Below are 22,091 nucleotides of genomic sequence, written 5' to 3' on the forward strand. Positions count from 1 at the left end.
TTAACATCCCTAAGTGGTTTTGGTCTTATGGGAAAACAATAAGCAGGTTGAAATCCTCTATTCAGTCACTAAGTGACAATACAAGCATGGAAATGAAGGCAACAGAGAGAAGCCTGAATACTGAATTTGGTCTTCTGAAACTGTTTCACAGCGAAAAATTTTAATACAGTTCCTCTTTCCAAAACCAATCATGGAATAGAAAAGTAACTACAATTACTTATTAATGGAAAGACATCAGGACCAGATGAGATATCTGTGAGATTCTACAAAGATCACGCGAAAGAACTTGCTCCTTTTCTAGCAGCAGTCTATTGTAGTTCACTGGAGCAATGAAGGGTACCTAGTGCCCAGAAAAATGATCAGGTCATTCTCATTTTCAAGAAGGGTTGAAGGACAGATGCATATAATTGTAGGCCTATTCATAGACAACGATTTGTTTTAGAATTGTGGAACATGTTTTATGCACAAGAATTATGAAATTTTTGAAGAACAAAAATCTCCTCTATAAAAATCAACATGGATTCCACAAACAGAAATCTTGTGAAACTCAGCTCAATCTCTTCCTCCACAGGACCCATAGTGCTGTAGACAGTGGGGCTCACACTGAAGCCATTTTCCTTGACTTCAGGAAGGCAGATTCGTGACTGGATTCAGGACTTCCTTGCAGATAGAAATCAATTTGTCACTCCTAATGGAACAATATATATAGATGTACAGGCAATTTCTGGAGGAGCCAAAGGAAATGTGATAAGACCATTAATGTTAACAATATATACAAATGTTCTAGCAGAAAGCAATGGATGCTCTGTAAGACTGTTCGCATGTGATGCAGTTGTGTATAAGAAAGTAGCAATGCCAGAAGACAGTATCAATTTGTAGGATGACCAACAGAAGATTGATGAATGGTGCAGTCTTTGGCAGTGGACCACAAATGTAAATAAATGTAACAAATTGTACATACATAGCAAAAGAAATATAAACTATTGCACAACTATACTACTGATCGCACATTGCCGGAAACAGAACATACTGTAAAATATCTAGGAGCAACTAATTAAGAGTGACCTTAAGTGGAATGACCACATAAAACAAATAGAAGGAATAAAGATACCAGACTGAGATTCATATGAAAAATCTTTAGGAAATGTAATTCATCCATGAATGAAGTGACTTACAAGGTGCAGGCTCGAGCGATTTCGGGTATTGTTCATCAACCTGGGACCGTTACCAGGTGGGAATGATAAAAGAGAGGGAGAATATACAACAACGAGCAGCACGATTTGTCACAGTATCATTTAGTCGGCGAAAGACCATTAGAGACACTCAATAAACTTCAGTGGCATACAATACCACAGAGGTGTTGTGAACCACAGAGATATTTACTATTGAAATTTTGAGACAGAACTTTCTGGGAACAGATGGACAACATATAACTTCAACTCACATAGATCATGAAATGAGCTGATGAAAAAATTTGAGAAATTAAAAATAATACAGAGGCTTACCAACAATCATTCCTCCCATGTATCATCTGTGAATGGAACAGGGAAGAAGGGTATCAGTTAGTGGTACCAGAAGTATCCTTCGCCACAAGCCATGAGGAGGCTTGGGAAGTACTTATGTAAATGTAGAGGAAACAGAACTAATATATCTGTACCACTGTTTCTTAAAAAAAAAAGGTGGCTATTTGATTTTTCATTAACATTGTTTCTATAGGTTGTTAAAAATTATACTGCACCAGTGACTGAAACATATAGAAGTCTACTTCTTAAATAATTAAAATCTGTTTATAACTTAAAACAAGAAATATATCTAAAAACAAAGATGATGTGACTTACCAAATGAAAGTGCTGGCAGGTCGACAGACACACAAACAAACACAAACATACACACAAAATTCAAGCTTTCGCAACACATGTGTCTGTATATGTGTGTGTGTGTGTGCGAGCGCGCGCGCGCGTATACCCGTCCTTTTTTCCCCCTAAGGTAAGTCTTTCCGCTCCCGGGATTGGAATGACTCCTTACCCTCTCCCTTAAAACCCACATCCTTTCGTCTTTCCCTCTCCTTCCTTCTTTCCTGATGAGGCAACAGTTTGTTGCGAAAGCTTGAATTTTGTGTGTATGTTTCTGTGTCTGTGGACCTGCCAGCACTTTCATTTGGTAAGTCACATCATCTTCGTTTTTAGATATATTTTTCCTACGTGGAATGTTTCCCTCTATTATAACCATATCATTAATTAAAACAAGAAATAGATGTATTAAAACCAGGAATAAAGAAAGGTATGGCTGTGTGCATGTCACTAAGTTTTCACGCACCTGTCTTCACAGTTAGATATAATTACAATACTTTTAATACAAAATACTGGGTAATGAAGCTTAACTGGATAAAAGTACTGAATATTTTCGAGATACATGTTGGTTGCTGGCAAATAACTGATATAAAAATGGGAAGAAGCAAATCACTAGAATGTTGAAATACGCATCCTAACAATGTTTCATTTCAAATCTGGTGCAACTGCCATTCATTGGAAGAGAAAAGATAACTTGAAGAGAACTGTGAATAGGTGCAGCCAACAACACACTGGCAACTCAGGAGCCAGAAAGCAGCTACGAAATGTTTGACAAAAGTACAATCCAAAGGTACAGGTGTTAGAAGAAAGCCCATATGAAATTAAGTACACATAAACAGACAAAAGGTTTGAATAAGGTAGCATTCTTTTACTTATTTATATTGTGAAGACATTGCTGGTGCTAACACCAAAGTTCTATTATCACTCTCCACATGTGCCCTGATAAAGAAAACAAAAGGTGCGAAAGGTAGCTGCCTCCTACTGCAACTTCCTAGAACTTCTACTACAAAAATTCAGAATGGATTCATCCAGTAGTCTGATAATTTGAATACTTCACTATAACTTAACAAGTTTTTCATTTCCTTCTGTAACGTTAGTCATTGATGCTTGTTAAATTTTTCATGATGTAGCACATCACTCTATTAATGAATCATGTAACAGCTACTGTCCTTTCACGCCTGCACAATAAGAACCTCAAAATGTTAAATGCCAACCATGTTGCCTTAATTCTTCATCATAATAAATCTGCTAAATGATGATGGCATCCTCTTGGGTAAAATATTCCGGAGGTAAAATAGTCCCCCATTCGGATTTCCGGGTGGGAACAACTCAAGAGGACATCATTATCAGGAGAAAAAAAACTGGCGTTCTACGGATCGAAGCGTGGAATGTCAGATCCCTTAAGTGGGCAGATAGGTTAGAAAATTTAAAAAAGGAAATGGATAGGTTAAAGTTAGATATAGTGGGAATTAGTGAATTTCGGTGGCAGGAGGGACAAGACTTTTGGTCAAGTGAACACAGGGTTATAAATACAAAATCAAATAGGGGTAATGCAGGAGTAGGTTTACTAATGAATAGGATAATAGAATGCGGGGAAGCTACTACAAACAGCATAGTGAAAGCATTATTGTGGCCGAGATGATGAGATAAAAGAAATTATTCAGATAGTGAAGGGAGACGAAAATTTAATAGTCATGGGTGACTGGAATTCGATAGTAGGAAAAGGAAGAGAAGGAAACGTAGTAGGTGAATATGGACTGGGGGTAAGAAATGAAACAGGAAGCCGCCTAGTAGAATTTTGCACAGAGCATAACTTAATCATAGCTAACACTTGGTTCAAGAATCATAAAAGAAGGTTGTATACATGGAAGAATCCTGGAGATACTAGAAGGTATCAGACAGATTATATATTGGTAAGACAGAGATTTAGGAACCAGGTTTTAAATTGTAAGACATTTCCAGGGGCGGATGTGGACTCTGACCACAATCTATTGGTTATGAACTGTAGATTAAAACTGAAGAAACTGCAAAAAGGTGGGAATTTAAGGAGATGGGACCTGGATAAACTGACTAAACCAGAGGTTGTACAGAGTTTCAGGGAGAGCATAAGGGAACAATTGACAAGAATGGGGGAAAGAAATACAGTAGAAGAAGAATGGGTAGCTCTGAGGGATGAAGTAGTGAAGGAAGCAGTGGATCAAGTAGGTAGAAAGACGAGGCCTAGTAGAAATCCTTGGGTAACAGAAGAGATACTGAATTTAATTGATGAAAGGAGAAAATATAAAAATGCGGTAAATGAAGCAGGCAAAAAGGAATACAAACATCTCAAAAATGAGATCGATAAAAAGTGCAAAATGGCTAAGCAGGCATGGCTAGAGGACAAATGTAAGGATGTAGAAGCTGATCTCACTAGGGATAAGATAGATACTGCCTACAGGAAAATTAAAGAGACCTTTGGAGAAAAGAGAACTACTTGTATGAATATCAATAGCTTAGATGGAAATCCAAAGAAGGTAAAGCAGAAAAGTGGAAGGAGTATATAGAGGGTCTATACAAGGGCGATGTACTTGAGGGGAATATTATGGAAATGGAAGAGGATGTAGATGAAGATGAAATGGGAGATACGATACCGCGTGAAGAGTTTGACAGATCACTGAAAGACCTAAGTCGAAACAAGGCTCCGGAAGTAGACAACATTCCATTAGAACTACTGACAGCCTTGGGAGAGCCAGTCATAACAAATCTCTACCATCTGGTGAGCAAAATGTATGAGACAGGCGGAATACCCTCCAACTTCAAGTAGAATATAATAATTCCAATCCCAAAGAAAGCAGGTGTTGACAGATGTGAAAATTACCGAACTATCAGTTTAATAAGTCACGGCTGCAAAATACTAACGCGAATTCTTTACAGACGAATGGTAAAACTGGTAGAAGCCGACCTTGGGGAAGATTCGTTTGGATTCCGTGGAAATGTTCGAACACGTGAGGCAATACTGACCCTACAGCTTATCTTAGAAGCTAGATTAAGAAAAGGCAAACCTACGTTTCTAGCATTTGTAGACTTAGAGAAGGCTTTTGACAATGTTGACTGGAATACTCTCTTTCAAATTCTGAAGGTGGCAGGGGTAAAATACAGGGAGCGAAAGGCTATTTACGATTTGTACAGAAACCAGATGGCAGTTATAAGAGTCGAGGGGCATGAAAGGGAACCAGTGGTTGGGAAGGGAGGGTTGTAGCCTCTCCCCGATGTTATTCAATCTGTATATTGAGCAAGTAGTAAAGGAAACAAAAGAAAAATTCGGAGTAGGTATTAAAATCCACGGAGAAGAAATCAAAGCTTAGAGGTTTGCAGATGACACTGTAATTCTGTCAGAGACAGCAAAGGACTTGGAAGAGCAGTTGAACGAAATGGACAGTGTCTTGAAAGGAGGATATAAGGTGAACATCAAAAAAAGCAAAACAAGGATAATGGAATGTAGTAGAGTTAACTTGGGTGATGCTGAGGGAATTAGATTAGGAAATGAGACACTTAAAGTAGTAAAGGAGTTTTACTATTTGGGGAGCAAAATAACCGATGATGATCGAAGTAGAGAGGATATAAAATTTAGACTGGCAATGGCAAGGAAAGTGTTTCTGAAGAAGAGGAATTTGTTAACATCGAGTATAGATTTAAGTGTCAGGAAGTAGTTTCTGAAAGTATTTGTATGGAGTATAGCCATGTATGGAAGTGAAACATGGACGATAAATAGATTGGACAAGAAGAGAATAGAAGCTTTCGAAATGTGGTGCTACAGAAGAATGCTGAAGATTAGATGGGTAGATCACATAACTAATGAGGAGGTATTGAACAGAATTGGGGAGAAGAGGAGTTTGTGGCACAAATTGACTAGAAGAAGGGATCGGTTGGCAGGACATGTTCTGAGGCATCAAGGGATCACCAATTTAGTATTGGAGGGCAGCGTGGAGGGTAAAAATCGTAGAGGGAGACCAAGAGATCAATACACTAAGCAGATTCAGAAGGATGTAGGCTGCAGTATGTAGTGGGAGATGAAGCGGCTTGCACAGGATAGAGTAGCATGGAGAGCTGTATCAAACCAGTCTCAGGACTGAAGACCACAACAATAACAATAACAACAACAAATCTGCCAGTGTGAAGAATAATAGTTCTGAAACTTCAATTTTGCAATTTCTGGAGATAAGTGGAAGAAGAAAATCTACTTCCTACTCTGTGATATATACTTACTTAAAGAAACTGTGTTTCTGACGCAATGATATGACATAAGAACATGATTTAAAATAAATAGATAACATCAGACACTGAATCACACCTTACAAGGATATGATATTAAAATATGATTTGAAATAAATAAATAATGTAGAAATATACATAAAACTTGGAAAGAATTCTTAGAGAAAATGTTAAAATAAAATTTAATTCTGTTACCACCTTCAGAAGACGGCAAACTGGTTTCATTATCCCAGCTCCATATGTGGCTAGCACAGCCCTTTCTTGTTCATGAAATGCCAACCTCCAACTATCATCAGCTTTTGGAAGTCGCTTGTTGGGCTTTGGTACTATAAAAAATGTGTTATGCTGTGGAATAACCAAGACACTTAAGTTACCTGCACACAATGCAATGAAAAACGTTCACAATATATGACACACATTTTTAAGTCTAAGGCTCTGGTAAGGTCTTGCGAAGATTGGTTGTCATTTTACATGCGAAAATTTTATTTAATTTTTCATTTCAATACATGTCTAGTTTTAATTACCGTCTCAATATGTATTCTCAGATTTTTGTATATCAAGAAACACAGTACAGTAATCCTATTTTTTGGGGAAATGCAGAACAATATAATTCAAAGCTACTGACAAATTCCATGGATTGAGCTTCCATCAAATGCATAAGAGAGAGAAAAGTTGGATCCTTTTGGATGCAACCATGTGTATCAAGACGAAAGAGGAATTACAGGAGTTATACAAGTTGGGAAAGAAAGTGATAAAACACACTTGTTACAGGCTAAATGGTTAAGACACAATTATGGGCTGTTTCATCACGTGAAATTGGAGTTTGTTCTCAGATATATCAACTCTGCTGCAGTAACAGCACAGCTTTTTATATTGTTATGACTACAAACCAGCTGTCCACAAGGACAAATGGCACAGCCAAACTATGACCAAGAGCAAAGTGGACCACCCTTGGCACAACATGCAACTGAACGTAAACGCTTGATTTCAATTGCTGCTTCGCAACCCAGGCCATCTGGATCCTCCCTTCCACCAACAGCCTTTCTGAGTTGTGCAGATGGGAGTTAGCCTCATTACAAATTCTCCACTCCCGAAATTATTCCAGCCTCAGCTACTGGCCTCACGCCCGCCACCCAGTAGTTTCTGGTTTCTGCCCCCTCTGCTATGTCACCTCCTCCCAATTTCTCCTCTCTGCTCCTCTCCTTTCTCCTTTTCCACCCCCCCCCCCCCCCTCCACACCTGATGCTAGGCCTCGAAGTCTTGTCCTGCCGTCTTCTAGTACCTCCTCTGCCAAACAGCACTCTTCTCTCCCTCCACCCATAGCCTACCGTGCCTCCCCATCTGTGCCCACCTCCAGACTACTGCTTTTGTTCAACATAACAGAAGCATTCTGGCCAGAGGAAGTGGTTGTGTGTGCGTGAGGGTGCCTGCTTGTGTGAATGCATGTGTATTTTTTTCCTGAAGCAAGCTTTGGTTGAAAGCACAGTGCTTAAACTATCTTAATAGTAAGAATTTTCACCCTTGTAGATCAGAAAGAGAAAATATTTATCAGTAAACTGTACGAGCATCTATGATAAAAGTCCCTGAAATAGTATCGCTTATTAAAGACAACAGTGTCTGCATTGTATTAGGAACTGGAAATTGGCTAAAACCAGAAGTGAATAGCAAAAAAAAAAAAAAATTTAATTCCGATTGGTATATATATAACAAGGACAGGTTAGATGGCAATGGTGGTGGTAAATTTATAGCTATAAATGACTCAGTAATATCTGGTGAGATTATTGTGGATTACAAATTTGAAATGATCTGAGTGACTTACCCTTCCTTAACCTTCCCCACTCACATTCCTCTATCCACTACAAGGAAAACTAATACTACTGAAAGTTAGGATAATATCATCACTTTTACTTTTGTCTCAAGACTGAAAGAAATTTCTTAAATAATTAATAAAGATATTTATGTTATTGTCTGTGCAAAGGGGCCTACTCCACATACTTCCAAGAGAAGTTAAATGATTAAGAGTGGATTAATATCTCCTCAACCCTCACCAGAAGAGTTTAAGAAGCTTTCCAAATTCCTTTATTCAGCCATAAGCATACCATCCCCAGCTATTTATGGTAAAAGTACAAGAATTATTAGAGTACAGATGTCCTTGATAAGGGGGATCACTGCATTTGTTCTTTCTAAGTCTGAAAATGTTCTTGCCTCATCCACATATAAGAAGATTAATTAATGAAAAAAGCCTGAGTTTACTAGAAATCATGGTTGATGAAATAATTGCTTGAGATATAGGAAGTGGTAAGTAATAAATACTCTAGAACTGACATAGGATTGAACCCTGGATGATTGGATCTGTAGTGTGACCTATGTCACCGAGTTGCAAGTTGTTATATTACAGATACATAGTTTTATATTTTTCTTTTCTTTTCAAAGAACTATTAATCACAAACATTGACAAAAGAAGTACACGGTGTTTACGAACTGAATCATGATGCAAACTATCTGCTCATAAAATTCTTTGCATAAAACATAGTCTGATGGAAATAATGCAGTGGTTTAAAGCCTATTCGTGCATTGGGAACTGTGAAAAACTTGACAGTAAAGGATGAAGTGTTAGTCTTTTGTCTCTACATATAGCACCAATGTTGCTATTGGCAGTTAATTTTCAAGTTTCTTCCCGTACTCTCCCAATTTGAAGATCATATAAATAGGGCCAAAGATTTCCATAATTTTCATCAGAGTCTCAATCATTAACACTCATTGTCACATTTCTATAGCAAAAATAATTTACTGTGAATGTGGATCAGCAGCAGGACAGATTATTTTAAAACCAATTACAAACCATTTTACTCTCTGTCATATGCAATTTCATTGTTTCCTTTTTCTTTTCAACTACAAAATGAAAATATCAGCACGTTATGCATAAGTCGCTTATGGAGTGCATTCTTGTATTACTCACAAATTAATCATTCGCATAGCAATTAACATTTTAAAATTTGTTAATTGCAGATGTACATAACACAGGTAAGTTTCGTAACAATTGTTGAAAAAAGTAAAACTATCCTCAATCAAAAGACTGAATTAAACAAACAAAAAACAATGCTTTACTTGTTTTACTAGGCATAATGCAACTGGCGGCGATGTTGACCTTCCTTTTCTACAATCTTTAAACTGACTTACCCAGCCATTAATTGGACTACCTACAATTCCACATCTCACCTGAACAAGTGTACAATTTGACTTTTATTAGGTATCATAGAATAAGATAATAAGCAGAAAAAACCTCACGATTTTGCTATTCAAATGTCATCTAATAATATTTGCTCTACGTGTATTCAACTCTGAACAAAAATTTACACATTTACTCAACAGATGTACGACTGAAAAATTGTCTTACCCTATCACTGTATTGCTGTAACTTAAAATGAGAAGGTAGATGTTCACTGCACCTAAGCTCTATCACTGGAACAAGATCAACATCCATTCTGAAGCCATCAAGTAAAACAATGTTCAGGGTAAGAGCAGGTCCACTTTTTTTCACCTTAACCTGAAATCAAAATAATTTTATAGACACATTGTTCCTATTGTATCGCATTTCTGCAGGTAACAAAACTGTATTTTTAAAATCAATGGATGTTACAATTACAGAGAAAAGGGCAATAACATTACAGATCAGAAGATTCAAATGTAAACTACCTATTATAGAAATCAAATAAATAAAAAAAAAAAAAAAAAAATTGTGTATGCGCGCGCAGGGGGGGGGGGGGGGGGGCGGCACGTGTGCGCAAGACAGAGGACACGCACAGACATGCCTTTTTTCTTTATCTGATGAAGGATGTCATTCGATGGCTGTGGTGAATAGCAGTCAATCTTAATATTCCATATTACTATCTATTTTATACCTTAACAAAGACTAAATCATTTGGTATAACTCAAGTCAGTGGATTTTTAACGTGTCTTAAACACATTGAGCAGCAGGGGCAATGTTTCACTTACTCTCCGCCCTTTCCTAGACAGCACAGTGAGGAGGGGAGGGCAAGAAAACATATTTGCACAGAATTTTAATTAGGCAAGTATCCAACACAAAAAAAATCAGGCACTAGTAAAAATGTCCATCAGAAGAGATAAGGCTAAGATTATCCAAATGAACTTCATAGCCACAACACACAATTCTGGAAAGATAAATCAGGGCTTAATGTTCCATTGACAGGGCCCTGAAAAAGTTACATTTGCGATAATGTGAATATAAATGCAAATTCTGCAACAAAATGCATGAACGTAAAATTACTTAATAAATGCTATTTCATAGAACATTCTTCCCAGATGAACTATTCTACTGGAGATTGTTTGAAATATCTTTATTTTCTTCATATAAAAATAAAAAGGTGTCCAACTTTCATTTACTGGTATTGCACGTCATCTGCCAAAGCTCAATTTGGAAAGATAAGGTTTGTAAAAATGTCAAACAATGGAAAATCCAGGCTGGAATGTAACAATATTACAGATGGAAAGCTGCTACTCACCATATAGCAGACATGCTGAGTCACGATAGGCACAACAAAAAGATTCATAGACATACGTGTGTCTATTGTTGACAAAGGCCTTAATGGCCGAAAGTTATAATTGTGTGAATCTTTTTGTTGTGTCTACCACGACTCATCATCTCCACTATATGGTGAGTAGCAACTTTCCTTCTCTAATATTGTTTGTAAAAATGTGTTTGAAAAACAAAAGGTGCACAAATGCAACAACATATCAGTGAGCTTCATGCACTGGGACCACGACAAATGTGGGTGAATAAACGGCTTATAAGATACACACCATTGTAATGAGCTGTTCCACAGGATAAGAGTGTACGAGTTGTGCTCTGATGAAAGTGGGTGGAGCTGTAGACAATGTAGACAGCCAATCTGCCACCAAAACTCTTAACAATTATGCATATACATAGATCAGTGTATCTGCACCAGGCAGACAGAAGGCAACCAGTGACAATGGGTCAGGAGGTAGCCAGGGCTGGCAGGTGAACACGGCGAGACTACCTGCGCGTGATTGAACACAGAACTGCAGGCTGAAGGGCAGCGCTCAAGGCTGCGGCCAGAACCATGGGGTTGGCAGCAGATGAGTGACAGCCTGGGCCGAGGCAGTCAGATAGCAGTCACTGTTCCATGGCCTGGAGATGGCAAACGTAGCTGCATCATAAATATGGCAACGACTGGCATGAGGTGAACATCATAGTAGGCCCCAAGTATTCACATGATTAAGGGCTGGACCTGGGTTTTTAAATATCGCTGCTCAGGGCTGTTTCCAGAAGAGCTGTGTTTCCGTCTTGCTTGGAAACCTCTGGAGCAGAGGCCAATGACCAGGGTCCAACTGCAGAGGCTTCCTGACGTCCCAGGTCGTTGACATGTGGAAGCATCAGTACAGAAGCACGCATGCAGTGAGGGGTGCTTCTCCTCCTCCTCCTCCTCCTCCCCAGAGTATGGTTTTAGGGCGCAAAACAGCTATGGTCATAAGCGCCCATTCTGTGGCTTAGTGAAAGGCAAAAAAAGGAATTTAAATCAGCAGCAATGGGAGCAAAACTAAAGAAGGGAAACTAAAAATGGAAGGAAATCTTAGAAAAGTGCTATTAAAGGGGGTTGTTCTTCCCGAAAAGAGCTTCAACTGACCGATGTGATCAGCTGAGCATGCAACATCTGCTAAAATGGAAGATATATCAGGTGACAGCTGTAAACAGGCATGTAGCAGATTAAAATAGGGGCACTGAAGTAAAAGGTGTCTCACTGTCCACGATTGAGAGCAGTCAGGACAAAGCGAGGGAGGATCGCCACTTAAAAGATGTCAATGTCTAAAAAGACAGTGCCCAATCCAGAGCCGAGTTAAAATTACTTCCTTCCAATGAAGAAGCCGGGAGGAAGAGGTCCAAGCACTGGGAAGAGGTTTTATGCCCCGTAATGTATTATTCTGGAGTGCAGACCAATGTGTGTTTCATAAAAAAGCAACACAAGGACATAAAATGCTTTGTAGATCGACGAAGGGAACAATGCGAACAGTGGGCCAAGGAAAAGGGACAGCAACCTTTGCCGCTATATCGGCTGCCTTGTTTCCATTTATATCAACATGCCCTGGTGTCCAGAATAATTCCACAGACATGCCCCCCAAGTGGAGTATGTGGAGGCAGTCCTGAATCCAGTGGACCAGAGGATGGACGGGATAAAGAGCTTGGAGGCTGAGAAGAGAGTTGAGCGAATCCAAGCATATAATATACTATATCTGCTGATGGCAAAAGATGTATTGAACAGCCAGGAGAACAGCGTTAAGATCTGCAGTAAAAACCTACACACTGGCTGGAAGGCAGGCCGAAGTGGCCGTGCGGTTAAAGGCGCTGCAGTCTGGAACCGCAAGACCGCTACGGTCGCAGGTTCGAATCCTGCCTCGGGCATGGATGTTTGTGATGTCCTTAGGTTAGTTAGGTTTAACTAGTTCTAAGTTCTAGGGGACTAATAACCTCAGCAGTTGAGTCCCATAGTGCTCAGAGCCATTTTTGAACTGGCTGGGAAGCCAAAATCTAATAGGAGTGTCGTTAATAATATAGGCACTCTCAACACCAAAGGTGGTCTTGAAGCCATCAGTGTAGATAAATGTGGCATCCTTCATTTGTGCGCTAGAGCAGCAAATGCCTGACAACAAACTACAGGGGACATACTATCCTTGGGAAGCTGACAAAGGTTACGGAGAAGGAGGGTCCGGGGGCAAAGCCAAGGTGCCGTTGTACCCCAATTAGTCAAGAAAGTCTTAGGAAATTGGAAGGAAAGTGAATAAAGCAGAAGACAGAAGTGGACTCTCGTGGGAGTAGAAAGAAAGGGCTGCCTGCATACCCTAAATCCAAGGAGGCGTCAAAAAAAAAAAAAAAAAAAAAAAAAAAAAAAAAAAAAAAAAAAAAAAAAAAGGGCATAGGTCAGATGAACAAGCATGGAAGACAATGACTAGCGTAATGACTCAGAAGGACAGCTCACCTATTGGACAGCGGAGGTTCATCAGTCTCGGCGTAAAGGCTCTCCACAGAGCTAGCGTGAATAGCTCCAAACACTAATCGGTCAGAATCTAGACAGCTGTGCAGAGGAGTACCACTCGGTCCACTCCCCAGGGGGTGCCATCCAGAACACAGAAGGTATTGCCGAGGGATCGCAGACAGCGAGCCAAAAAATATGAAACATGGCAAGACCAGGACAGTTTTCTGTCAAAGTCCCAAGAATTTGGCGATGTCTGTGAGCAGAAGGTCAACAGGGCCTAGATGTAGAGAAGGTGGACAAAGCTCCGTATGATGCCAAAAATTTACACACACACACTCTTACTGAGAGAAAATTGGAAACCAGTTTCTGTGCTCCATGAGTGGAGGCAATTGAGACATCCTTGAAGACGTTGTTCAAGCAGGCTGTTCTGTTGAGAGGTGTAGCAAATTGGAAAATTGTCGACAAAGAGGGAACCCGAGACATTGGGAAGGAGACAATCGATGATTGGATTGATGGCAAACAGTACAACAACATGGAGCCCTAGGGGACCCCGTTTTCTTGGGAGAAAGTATGGGATAGTGTTCCCAGTAATTTAAATGTGCGCTCTGTCATAAATTCAAGGATGAAAAGGGGTAGCCGACCTTGAAAGCTCCAAGAGAACAGTGTACAGAGGATGCCTGTCCTCAAACAGGTACTTTATGCCTTCTCCACATCAAAAAATATAGCTACCGTTTGGCGTTCCCTGAGAAAATTGTTCATGATATAAGTGGAGAGAGCAACAAGATGGTCAACTGCGGAACGATGCTTTCGGGAACTGCATTGGGCAGTAGTTGAAAGGTTTTGGGACTCCAGCCACCACCCTAAACGGCAATTGACCATATCCTCCAAAACCTTACAAACACTACTCGTGAGAGAGATTGGACGATAGCTGGAGGGGAGATGTTTGTCCTTTCCAGGTTTCGGAACAGGAATGACGATAGCTTCCCACCATCTTCTGAGAAAGGTACTGTCGATCCAAAGTCGATTATAAAGGTGAAGGAGGTAGCACAGACTAGGGTATGATAGATTCAGCAACATTTGGATGTGGATACCATCTGGTACAGGAGCAGAAGAGTGAGAAGAGGGGAGTGCACGTCTGAGTTCTCGCGTAGAATAAACGGCATTATAGCTTTCGTGATTTTGAAAGGAGAAAGCAAGAGATCACTCCTCTGCTACCCTTTTCTTTGGGAGAAGGGCTGGTGGGTAATTAGAAGAGCTCAAAGTCTCAGCAAAGTGTTGACCCAATGTGACAGATTGCAACTGGACCCACTAAGGTATCCTGCGCGGCAGCCCAGAGGTCAGGGAAAAACTGGATGTGCCAGATATCCGTCAGATTCGACTCCAAACAACTGATGAGGGAGTGAAAGTATTACAGAAGCTGGTAAAGAAATCCCAGCTGGCCTTCTTGCTATAGTGTATGATGTGACGGCATTGCATGTATCACTGCTCATAGCAGATACAGTTGGCCAACATAGGATGATGGCAGAAAACACAGAGAGCACGTCTCTGCTCACGTATTGCATCACAGCACACCTCGTTCTACCAAAGGTGCTGGGCATAGGTCGCTACATAGGAGAAAAGTGTCCAATTGGCTCAGGAAAACTTCCAGTGTCTTGGGCATATAGAAGACAGTTGTGGTTGTAATTGAAGGGCACACGCAAAATGGTCACTCAAGTCACTAGAGCGAGTTGTGGTTTTAATTGAAGGGCACACGCAAAATGGTCACTCAAGTCACTAGAGCGAACCATTGAAAGTGTCGAGCTAGCCAAACAGTATCAACCAAAAGGTCGAATGAGAGTAGGGTGACATGGAGGCAGACAAAAATGTAGGTTCCCCAGTGTTGAGGCACACAAGATCCACTTCGTGGAAGAGGTCAATCAACAGCGAGCCTCTCGGACAAGGACACGGAGATCCCCAAAGTGGGCAGTGGGTGTTGAAGTCACCAACCAGCGAATAGGGTGGGCGGGGGGTGGGGTGGGGGGGGATTAGAGAGCTGACAAAGGAGATTAACAAGACTGGCTCTTGCCATTGGTGGGGACGATGGAATGTATATTGTACAAAGAGAAAAGGTGAATCCAGAAAGGGTAAGAAATACAGTGACAGCTTGGAAGGGACTGTGTATGTGGATTGGGTGATAATGGGTCGTGTGATGGAGAAGAACCATAAGTCCCCCGTGTGCCGAACACTAGCAACAGAGGAGAGATCAAATCTGACTGATTGGAAATAAGGGGGAAAAAGTGATCATGGGGACATAGCTTTGTTTCCTGAAGATAGAAGATGACCGGGCAGTAGGATCGTAAGAGGATCGACAATTCATCCTGATTGGAGCGAATTCCATGGACATTCCAATGGATAACTGACATAAGGTGGACGAAAAGGGAAAAATCTCATTATGGTTGCCCTCAACTCAGCAACCACTGAGAGCCAGTGGCCAACGGCATGGAATGGCATTCAGTCAGAGGCAGAAGATCCTGATTCATATGTTGTGTGGGGGCAACTACTGCCGATAGTGATCGGCTGGTTGATCGGCCACCAGCGGTGCGTCTCGGTGACATGGTAGGTGACCGAGGGCAGCTACTTCTGGGTGGCGCTGTAGAAGATACACACCATGGCAGAGAAGGAGAGGAACTTTCTTTTTATGAGCCTTCTTGGAAGCGGGATGTTGAGATGACGGCAGAGGTGATGGTTGTGAGGTCTGGGTATGTAAAAAATCTTCATGAGTAGGCTTGTTTTGGATGTTCGGGTGTCCGATTTTGGGGCCTGTGATTTAGCAGGAGGCGATGAAGGTTGACCCTTAGAGTGAGCAGATGACAGTGGGGAGGTTGATTGGGCAATCTTTGGGCTGACCAATCAGATGACCATGGCATTAAAGGTCAAGTCTGTGTGGCTACCTCCTTAGTAGGTCGAGGAGAGGTGAAGACAGGGCTATATTTAAACACTGGGAGCACCATGGGCTTTCTACTGGCAAATAAGTTATGTGCAGCAAAGGTTGACACCTTTCCCTTCACTTTGATTTTCTGAATAATTCGTTCATCTTTAAAAAGAGGACAGCTCTAGAGGAAGCAGCATGATCGCCAATACAGTTGATGCAATGAGGGGGCGGAGGTGGACAATCACCCTCATGGGAATCCCTGCCACAGGAAATGAATATGACCATATTGGAACACGACTGGGTGGTATGACTGAACCTCTGACACTGATAGCAATGCTTAGGGTTGGGGATGTAATGGCAAACTGAAATTATCTCATATCCCGCTTTAATGTTCAACGGAAGCTGAACTCTGTCAAACGTCAAGAAGAGTGTGTGGGTTGGTACTAATTGCTTGCCAACCCTTTTTATTACTTTTTATATAATAATAATAATGAAATTTCATAAGGCTATTACTCCCTGATCAGACAGTTGAATGTCCTCATTTGATAACCCGTTGAGTGATCTTGTATAAACCACCCAGTGAGATGAGTTTTTCTGGAAAGCATTGTCTATTCCTAACAACAGGGGGCCGTTTGGTACGCGGGAAGAAGACTTTACAGGACCTGCAATTGCGTCGACACCTTAATGAATAATGAAAGGGTTGAATCTTGAGAAGTCTTGACCTACGTCAGACCCAGAAACAACTGGGGCCTTGGCACTGATGAAAGAATTTTCTGCGGCGTAGACCCATCTAGCTTTCTCTTGTGGGCAGAAGGTGTAGAAGTAGAAGAAACCATTGTAAAAGTATCCCCATGATTACCGGTGTCTCTGATGGTGCGCTCCTTCCTAGTGGGGGTACTCCCACCTTAGGTGATTGTTCGCACCTCCTGAGAAACGAACGGACAGACGAACGGCGAGGGTGGGGGGGGAGGGGGGGGGGCACTAATCGGCATGTTCAGGTCATCGATCCTCCCTGGGCCTGGCCTTTACCAGGAGCACGTACGTGTCCTACTTGTCTATCTGGGGCGGGGAATTACACATCACCCGATGATCGGCTATGTGTGGTGGGAACGCATGGGTAGGCCTTCAGATATGCACAGGGAGGAAAGAAACAAAAAGTGAGAAACAAAGAAAAGGAAAGAACCAAAGAATTCTCAAACACCGCTGCAGAGAAGAAGGTAAAGAGAAGAATCAAGGAAAGAGATGGGCAGAGTAAGGATAGATACTTTACATTGAAGGGATAAAAGAAGAGAAATCACTTCATTTATTCACAAGCGTCCATCTTCAGATGTAAGCATGAAACATACTCCCAAAGAGAGGGAGAAGGGAGGGGTGTGTGTGTGCAGGATCGGGAACAGGGAGGGATGTGGAAAGGGAGGGCATGCAGCCCAGAAATGAAAGAGAGCTGCATGAGCTAAGGGTCCCATGCTTGCCACGCATGTATCCACAAAAGAGTTGCGGACCCCCAGGGGGGGAGGGGTGCTTTGTCAGTGTAACACTGACCGTGGCTGTTAGCACTCCACATATGGCACTGGCATTGTCTGGCATTGACTGACTTGATTATGGTTCTGTGCTGCTAGGGTTCTACGTCGTTACCCCACATAAATTCAAAGAAATAGTATCGGCAGCAATTGAGAGACTCATACCAAATAAATTAACAAACTACGGAGCTGATCCTTATCCATACACAAAACGGGTTAGAACACTATTGCAGAAACAATGAAACAAACATGCCAAATTTAAACACACGTAAAATCCCCAAGATTGGCGATCTTTTACAGAAGCTAGAAATTTAGAGCGGACTTCAATGCGAGATGCTTATAACAGTTTCCACAACAAAACTGTCTCAAAACATGGCAGAAAATCCAGAGAGATTCCGGTCTTATGTGAAGTATGTTAACGGCAAGAAACAATCAATGCCTTCTCTGCACGACAGCAATGGAGATACTATCGAAGACAGTGCTGCCAAAGCAGAGTCACTAAACACAGCCTACCAAAATGCCTTCACAAAAGAAGATGAAATAAATATTCCAAAATTCGAATTGAGAACAACTGCCAAAATGAGTAACATAGAAGTAAATATCCTGTGAATAGTGAAGCAACTTAAATCACTTAATAAAAGCTAGTCTTCTGGTCCAGACTGCATACCAATTAGGTTCCTTTTCGAGTACGCTGATGCATTAGTTCCATACTTAACAATCATATTCGCTTGACAAAAGATCCGTACTCAAAGACTGGAAAGTTGCACAGGTCACACCAATATTCAAGAAAGGTAGTAGGAGAAATTCACTAAATTACCGGCCCATATCGTTAACATCGATATGCAGCAGGATTTTGGAACATATATTGTGTTCGAACATTATGAATTACCTCAAAGAAAATGGTCTACTGACATACAGCCAACATGGGTTTACAAAACATCATTGCTGTAAAATACAACTAGCTCTTTATTCACATGAAGTGTTGAGTGCTATTGGCAAAAGATTTCAAATCAATTCTGTATTTCTGGATTTCCGGAAGGCTTTTGACACGGTACCACACAAGTGGCTCGTAGTGAAATTGCATGCTTATGGAATATCGTTTCAGTTATGTGACTGGATTTGTGATTTCCTGTCAGAGAGGTCACAGTTCATAGTAATTGATGGAAAGTCATCGAGTAAAACAGAAGGGATTTCTGGCGTTCCCCAAGGTAGTGTTATAGGCCCTTAGCTGTTCCTTATCTAAATAAACGATTTAGGAGACAATCTGAGCAGCTGTCTTAGGTTGTTTGCAGATGGCGCTGACTAATAAAGTCATCAGAAGATCAAAACAAGTTGCAGAACGATTTAGAAAATATATCTGAATGGTGCGAAAATTAGCAGTTGACCCTAAATAACAAAGTATGAGGTCATCCACATGAGTCTAAAAGGAACTCATTGAACTTCAGTTAACGATGAATTAGTCTAATCTAAAAGCCATAAATTCAACTAAATACCTAGGTATTACAATTACGAACAACTTAAATTGGAAGGAACACACAGAAAATGTTGTGGGGAAGGCTAACCAAAGACGGCGTTTTATTGGCAGGACACTTAGAAAATGTAACATCGAAAAAGTTCAAAAAAAGGCAGCACGTTTTGTATTATTGCGAATTATGGGAGAGAGTGTCACAGAAATGATACAGGATTTGGGCTGGACATCATTAAAAGAAAGGCGTTTTTTGTTGCGACGGAATCTGCTCATGAAATTCCAATCACCAACTTTCTCTTCCGAAAATATTTTGTTGACACCGACCTACATAGGGAAGAACGATCACCACGATAAAATAAGGGAAATCAGAGCTTGAACGGAAAGATATAGGTGTTCATTCTTTCTGCGCTATATGAGATTGGAATAATAGAAAATTGTTAAAGTGGTTCGAACAAAACCTGCCAGGCACTTAAATGTGATTTGCAGAGTATCCATGTAGACGCGGATGTAGATGTAATGCAATATAGGATTCTGCGACCTAGCATCTTAGAACAAAGAAACATGCATGTTTGTCTACTTGCTAAACTTCGAAAGCCAATGTAACCTTTACCAAATGCTTTGTGCTGGATATTGCTCGTTGTATTCTTTCTTATTTTGAAATGAATGAAGAAACTAATCATGGTTCACCACTGAGTTTAATTAGACCCTCACAATACCAGCAAGGATTGGTGATCCCTATGTGGTGTGTCATTTCTGCTTCTGCAGAAAAACAAAATGTGGGTGCTGTCTGGCTAACCTATGAGAGGGAGGCGGGGCTTGTTTCCCCACACCATTGCTCTCCCAGTGATAATTCTAGTTTGTTTTAATGATTGTGGCTGACTGCCTTTTTATACTGTCCACACACTGCATTGTAATGACTGGAGAATGAAACCTGTCACTATTTCAAAATGCTGAAAGTCTTCCCCTCTCCTGCAAATAGAGTTACTTTCATTTCTACTTTACACTAAATACCTTGTTGGGAACATCGAAATCAATATTCTGCAGGTTTTATAATACTGAATTGTGTGAGAAAAGAAAAATAATGTTGAAAACACCTTAAATTAGGGAAGCACTCCATTCAATGATAGGAAAATGCTGCTACTTCTCAACAGACACAATCATTTGTTGGGAGCTTAAAAGTAACAAAAAGAAGAAAATAAGCAATTGCCATTTTGGGCAGAAGGAGGGGGAGGTGGGGGAATTGTTGAAGGCTTCTCGTAAATATTCCACTCGGAAAGCTCTCTAATCACCATTTTTTAAACAGTCAATTTCAAAGCACTAAAGCTTTCTTCTTAAAGACGAAATGTGACAACCTTTTAAATTTATGAGCCTAATCACTTACAAACAAAGAAAAATTAAGATTCAAATTTTGAGAGAGCCAGAGAGAGAGAGAGGGGAGGGGGGGGGGGGGGGGGAGAGAGAGAGAGAGAGAGAGAGAGAGAGAGAGAGAGAGAGAGAGAGAGAGAGAGAGGGGGGGGCTACATTTTCAGGTCCCTATATCCATTATTGATGGGGTCATTATAGATTAATTGAGGAAGGTAACGGGTGTGCCCTTTCAATCGAACCATCCTGAAATTTAACTTCATTTATCTGTACTTGTACTGCTTTTCCTCCGGAATACAAGTCAAGTGTTTTACGACTGTGCCACACCACAGTTTTGACATGTATGGTTATTAACACATCAGGGTAATGTGGAGATTATATGAGCAATGCTGCCAGCCACATTGCAGTAACTTAAGGTTGCCTACACAGTAAAATAGCATGCTTTATAGCTGCTATTTACATGTCAAAAAGGAAGGCTGAATGGACAAAGCTTTTCCAGATGCTCAACATTTTGATATTTAAGTGTGAACATGTGACATAACATACACCCATAAACTGCCCCTTTTCAGCTTTTTAACATCTCCTTCCTGTAGTCTGGAAAAACACAGATTATCTGTCTGTTGTTTTATGGCTCCAAAATTTAAGTTAGGTCTACACCCGAAATATACATTGTCAAACAGCAGGTGTATCAGCAAGCACTGCTGCAAGTTTAAACAAAGACATATCAGACTCTATATGATGATAGATGCTGTACAAGGTATGTGCAATCTACACACTTTTTCTCGATGATGATGAAGATTATCTGAGGTGAAGGGGTGCTCAACATCATGTTCATCAGCTTCCTGATGAAAAGTCAGCTTATCAATCTCATGGGTGGGGATGAAGGCTGTCCACACATGCAATGCAGTTGATAATGTATTAAAGTCTGCCTCCCTCCCCACCAATATAGGGATGAAGCCTGACAGTTCACAAAATTTCAGCACTCTTGTGACATTGGAATCAGTATTGGTGAGGATGGTGGGCAGATCTCCAATGAGACTGAGGATTGCCCTAATATCACACACTGCCATAATATGCTTAACAAAATGGCACACCAAAAACCTCACAGAGTGGTGGATCCTCCTGCCAGAGGAGGAAGCCATGTGTTTAAGGGCCATGTCTGATTACTGCCTGGTAAGCAGTCTGCCTTGCCTCTGGTCGATTTGAGTGACCACAATTTGTTTTCAGTCACCTGCAACCATTCAGTCTGCCACTGATGCACGATGTTTCTGTCAGAATATGATACGATGGCATGCAACAGAATGGGACGTCAATGGACAACACCATCCCGAAAGCTTCCTTGGCTGCTTTATCGGCCATGTCATTTCCCTATATCCAGATGTGGCCTGGTACCCAGCAAAAGATCACCTCCTTGCCACAGTGTTGGAGCCACTGTAAGGAGTCATAGATGAGATGAATCAACTGGTCTACCAGATCCATTTGGTGAAGTGATTGTAGTGCACTAAGTGAGTCGAAACAGACAAGAAACCTTTCACAGTGATGTCTGTGAATCCTCTCCATAGCCCTCATAATGCCACATAACTCCACATCACAATTTGTAAATTGTTCTGGCAGACACACTTTGAAAACCCTATCACGAAAACAGCAGAACCACCAATGACATTCTCTTGCTCGGATCCATCTGTATAAACAACAACAAAACTGTGGTGCGTACTTAAA

The 22,091-nt window shown here is 40.9% G+C and overlaps 1 protein-coding gene across 3 annotated transcripts in view; it reads right to left on the reverse strand.

Moving 5' to 3' along the window:
• Positions 1 to 22,091, reverse strand: part of LOC124612712 (cyclic GMP-AMP synthase-like) — a 94,861-nt gene that overhangs the window by 18,497 nt on the left and 54,273 nt on the right. For all 3 annotated transcript variants that reach the window (XM_047141065.1, XM_047141066.1, XM_047141064.1), the window contains 2 exons: positions 9,499 to 9,648; positions 6,300 to 6,446 (listed from right to left, as the gene is read on the reverse strand). In XM_047141065.1, the coding sequence (XP_046997021.1) occupies positions 6,300 to 6,446; positions 9,499 to 9,648 (297 nt within the window). The remainder of the gene's footprint in view (positions 1 to 6,299; positions 6,447 to 9,498; positions 9,649 to 22,091) is intronic.

This window comes from Schistocerca americana, chromosome 4 (assembly GCF_021461395.2).
Source record: "Schistocerca americana isolate TAMUIC-IGC-003095 chromosome 4, iqSchAmer2.1, whole genome shotgun sequence".
Classification (NCBI taxonomy): domain Eukaryota; kingdom Metazoa; phylum Arthropoda; class Insecta; order Orthoptera; family Acrididae; genus Schistocerca; species Schistocerca americana.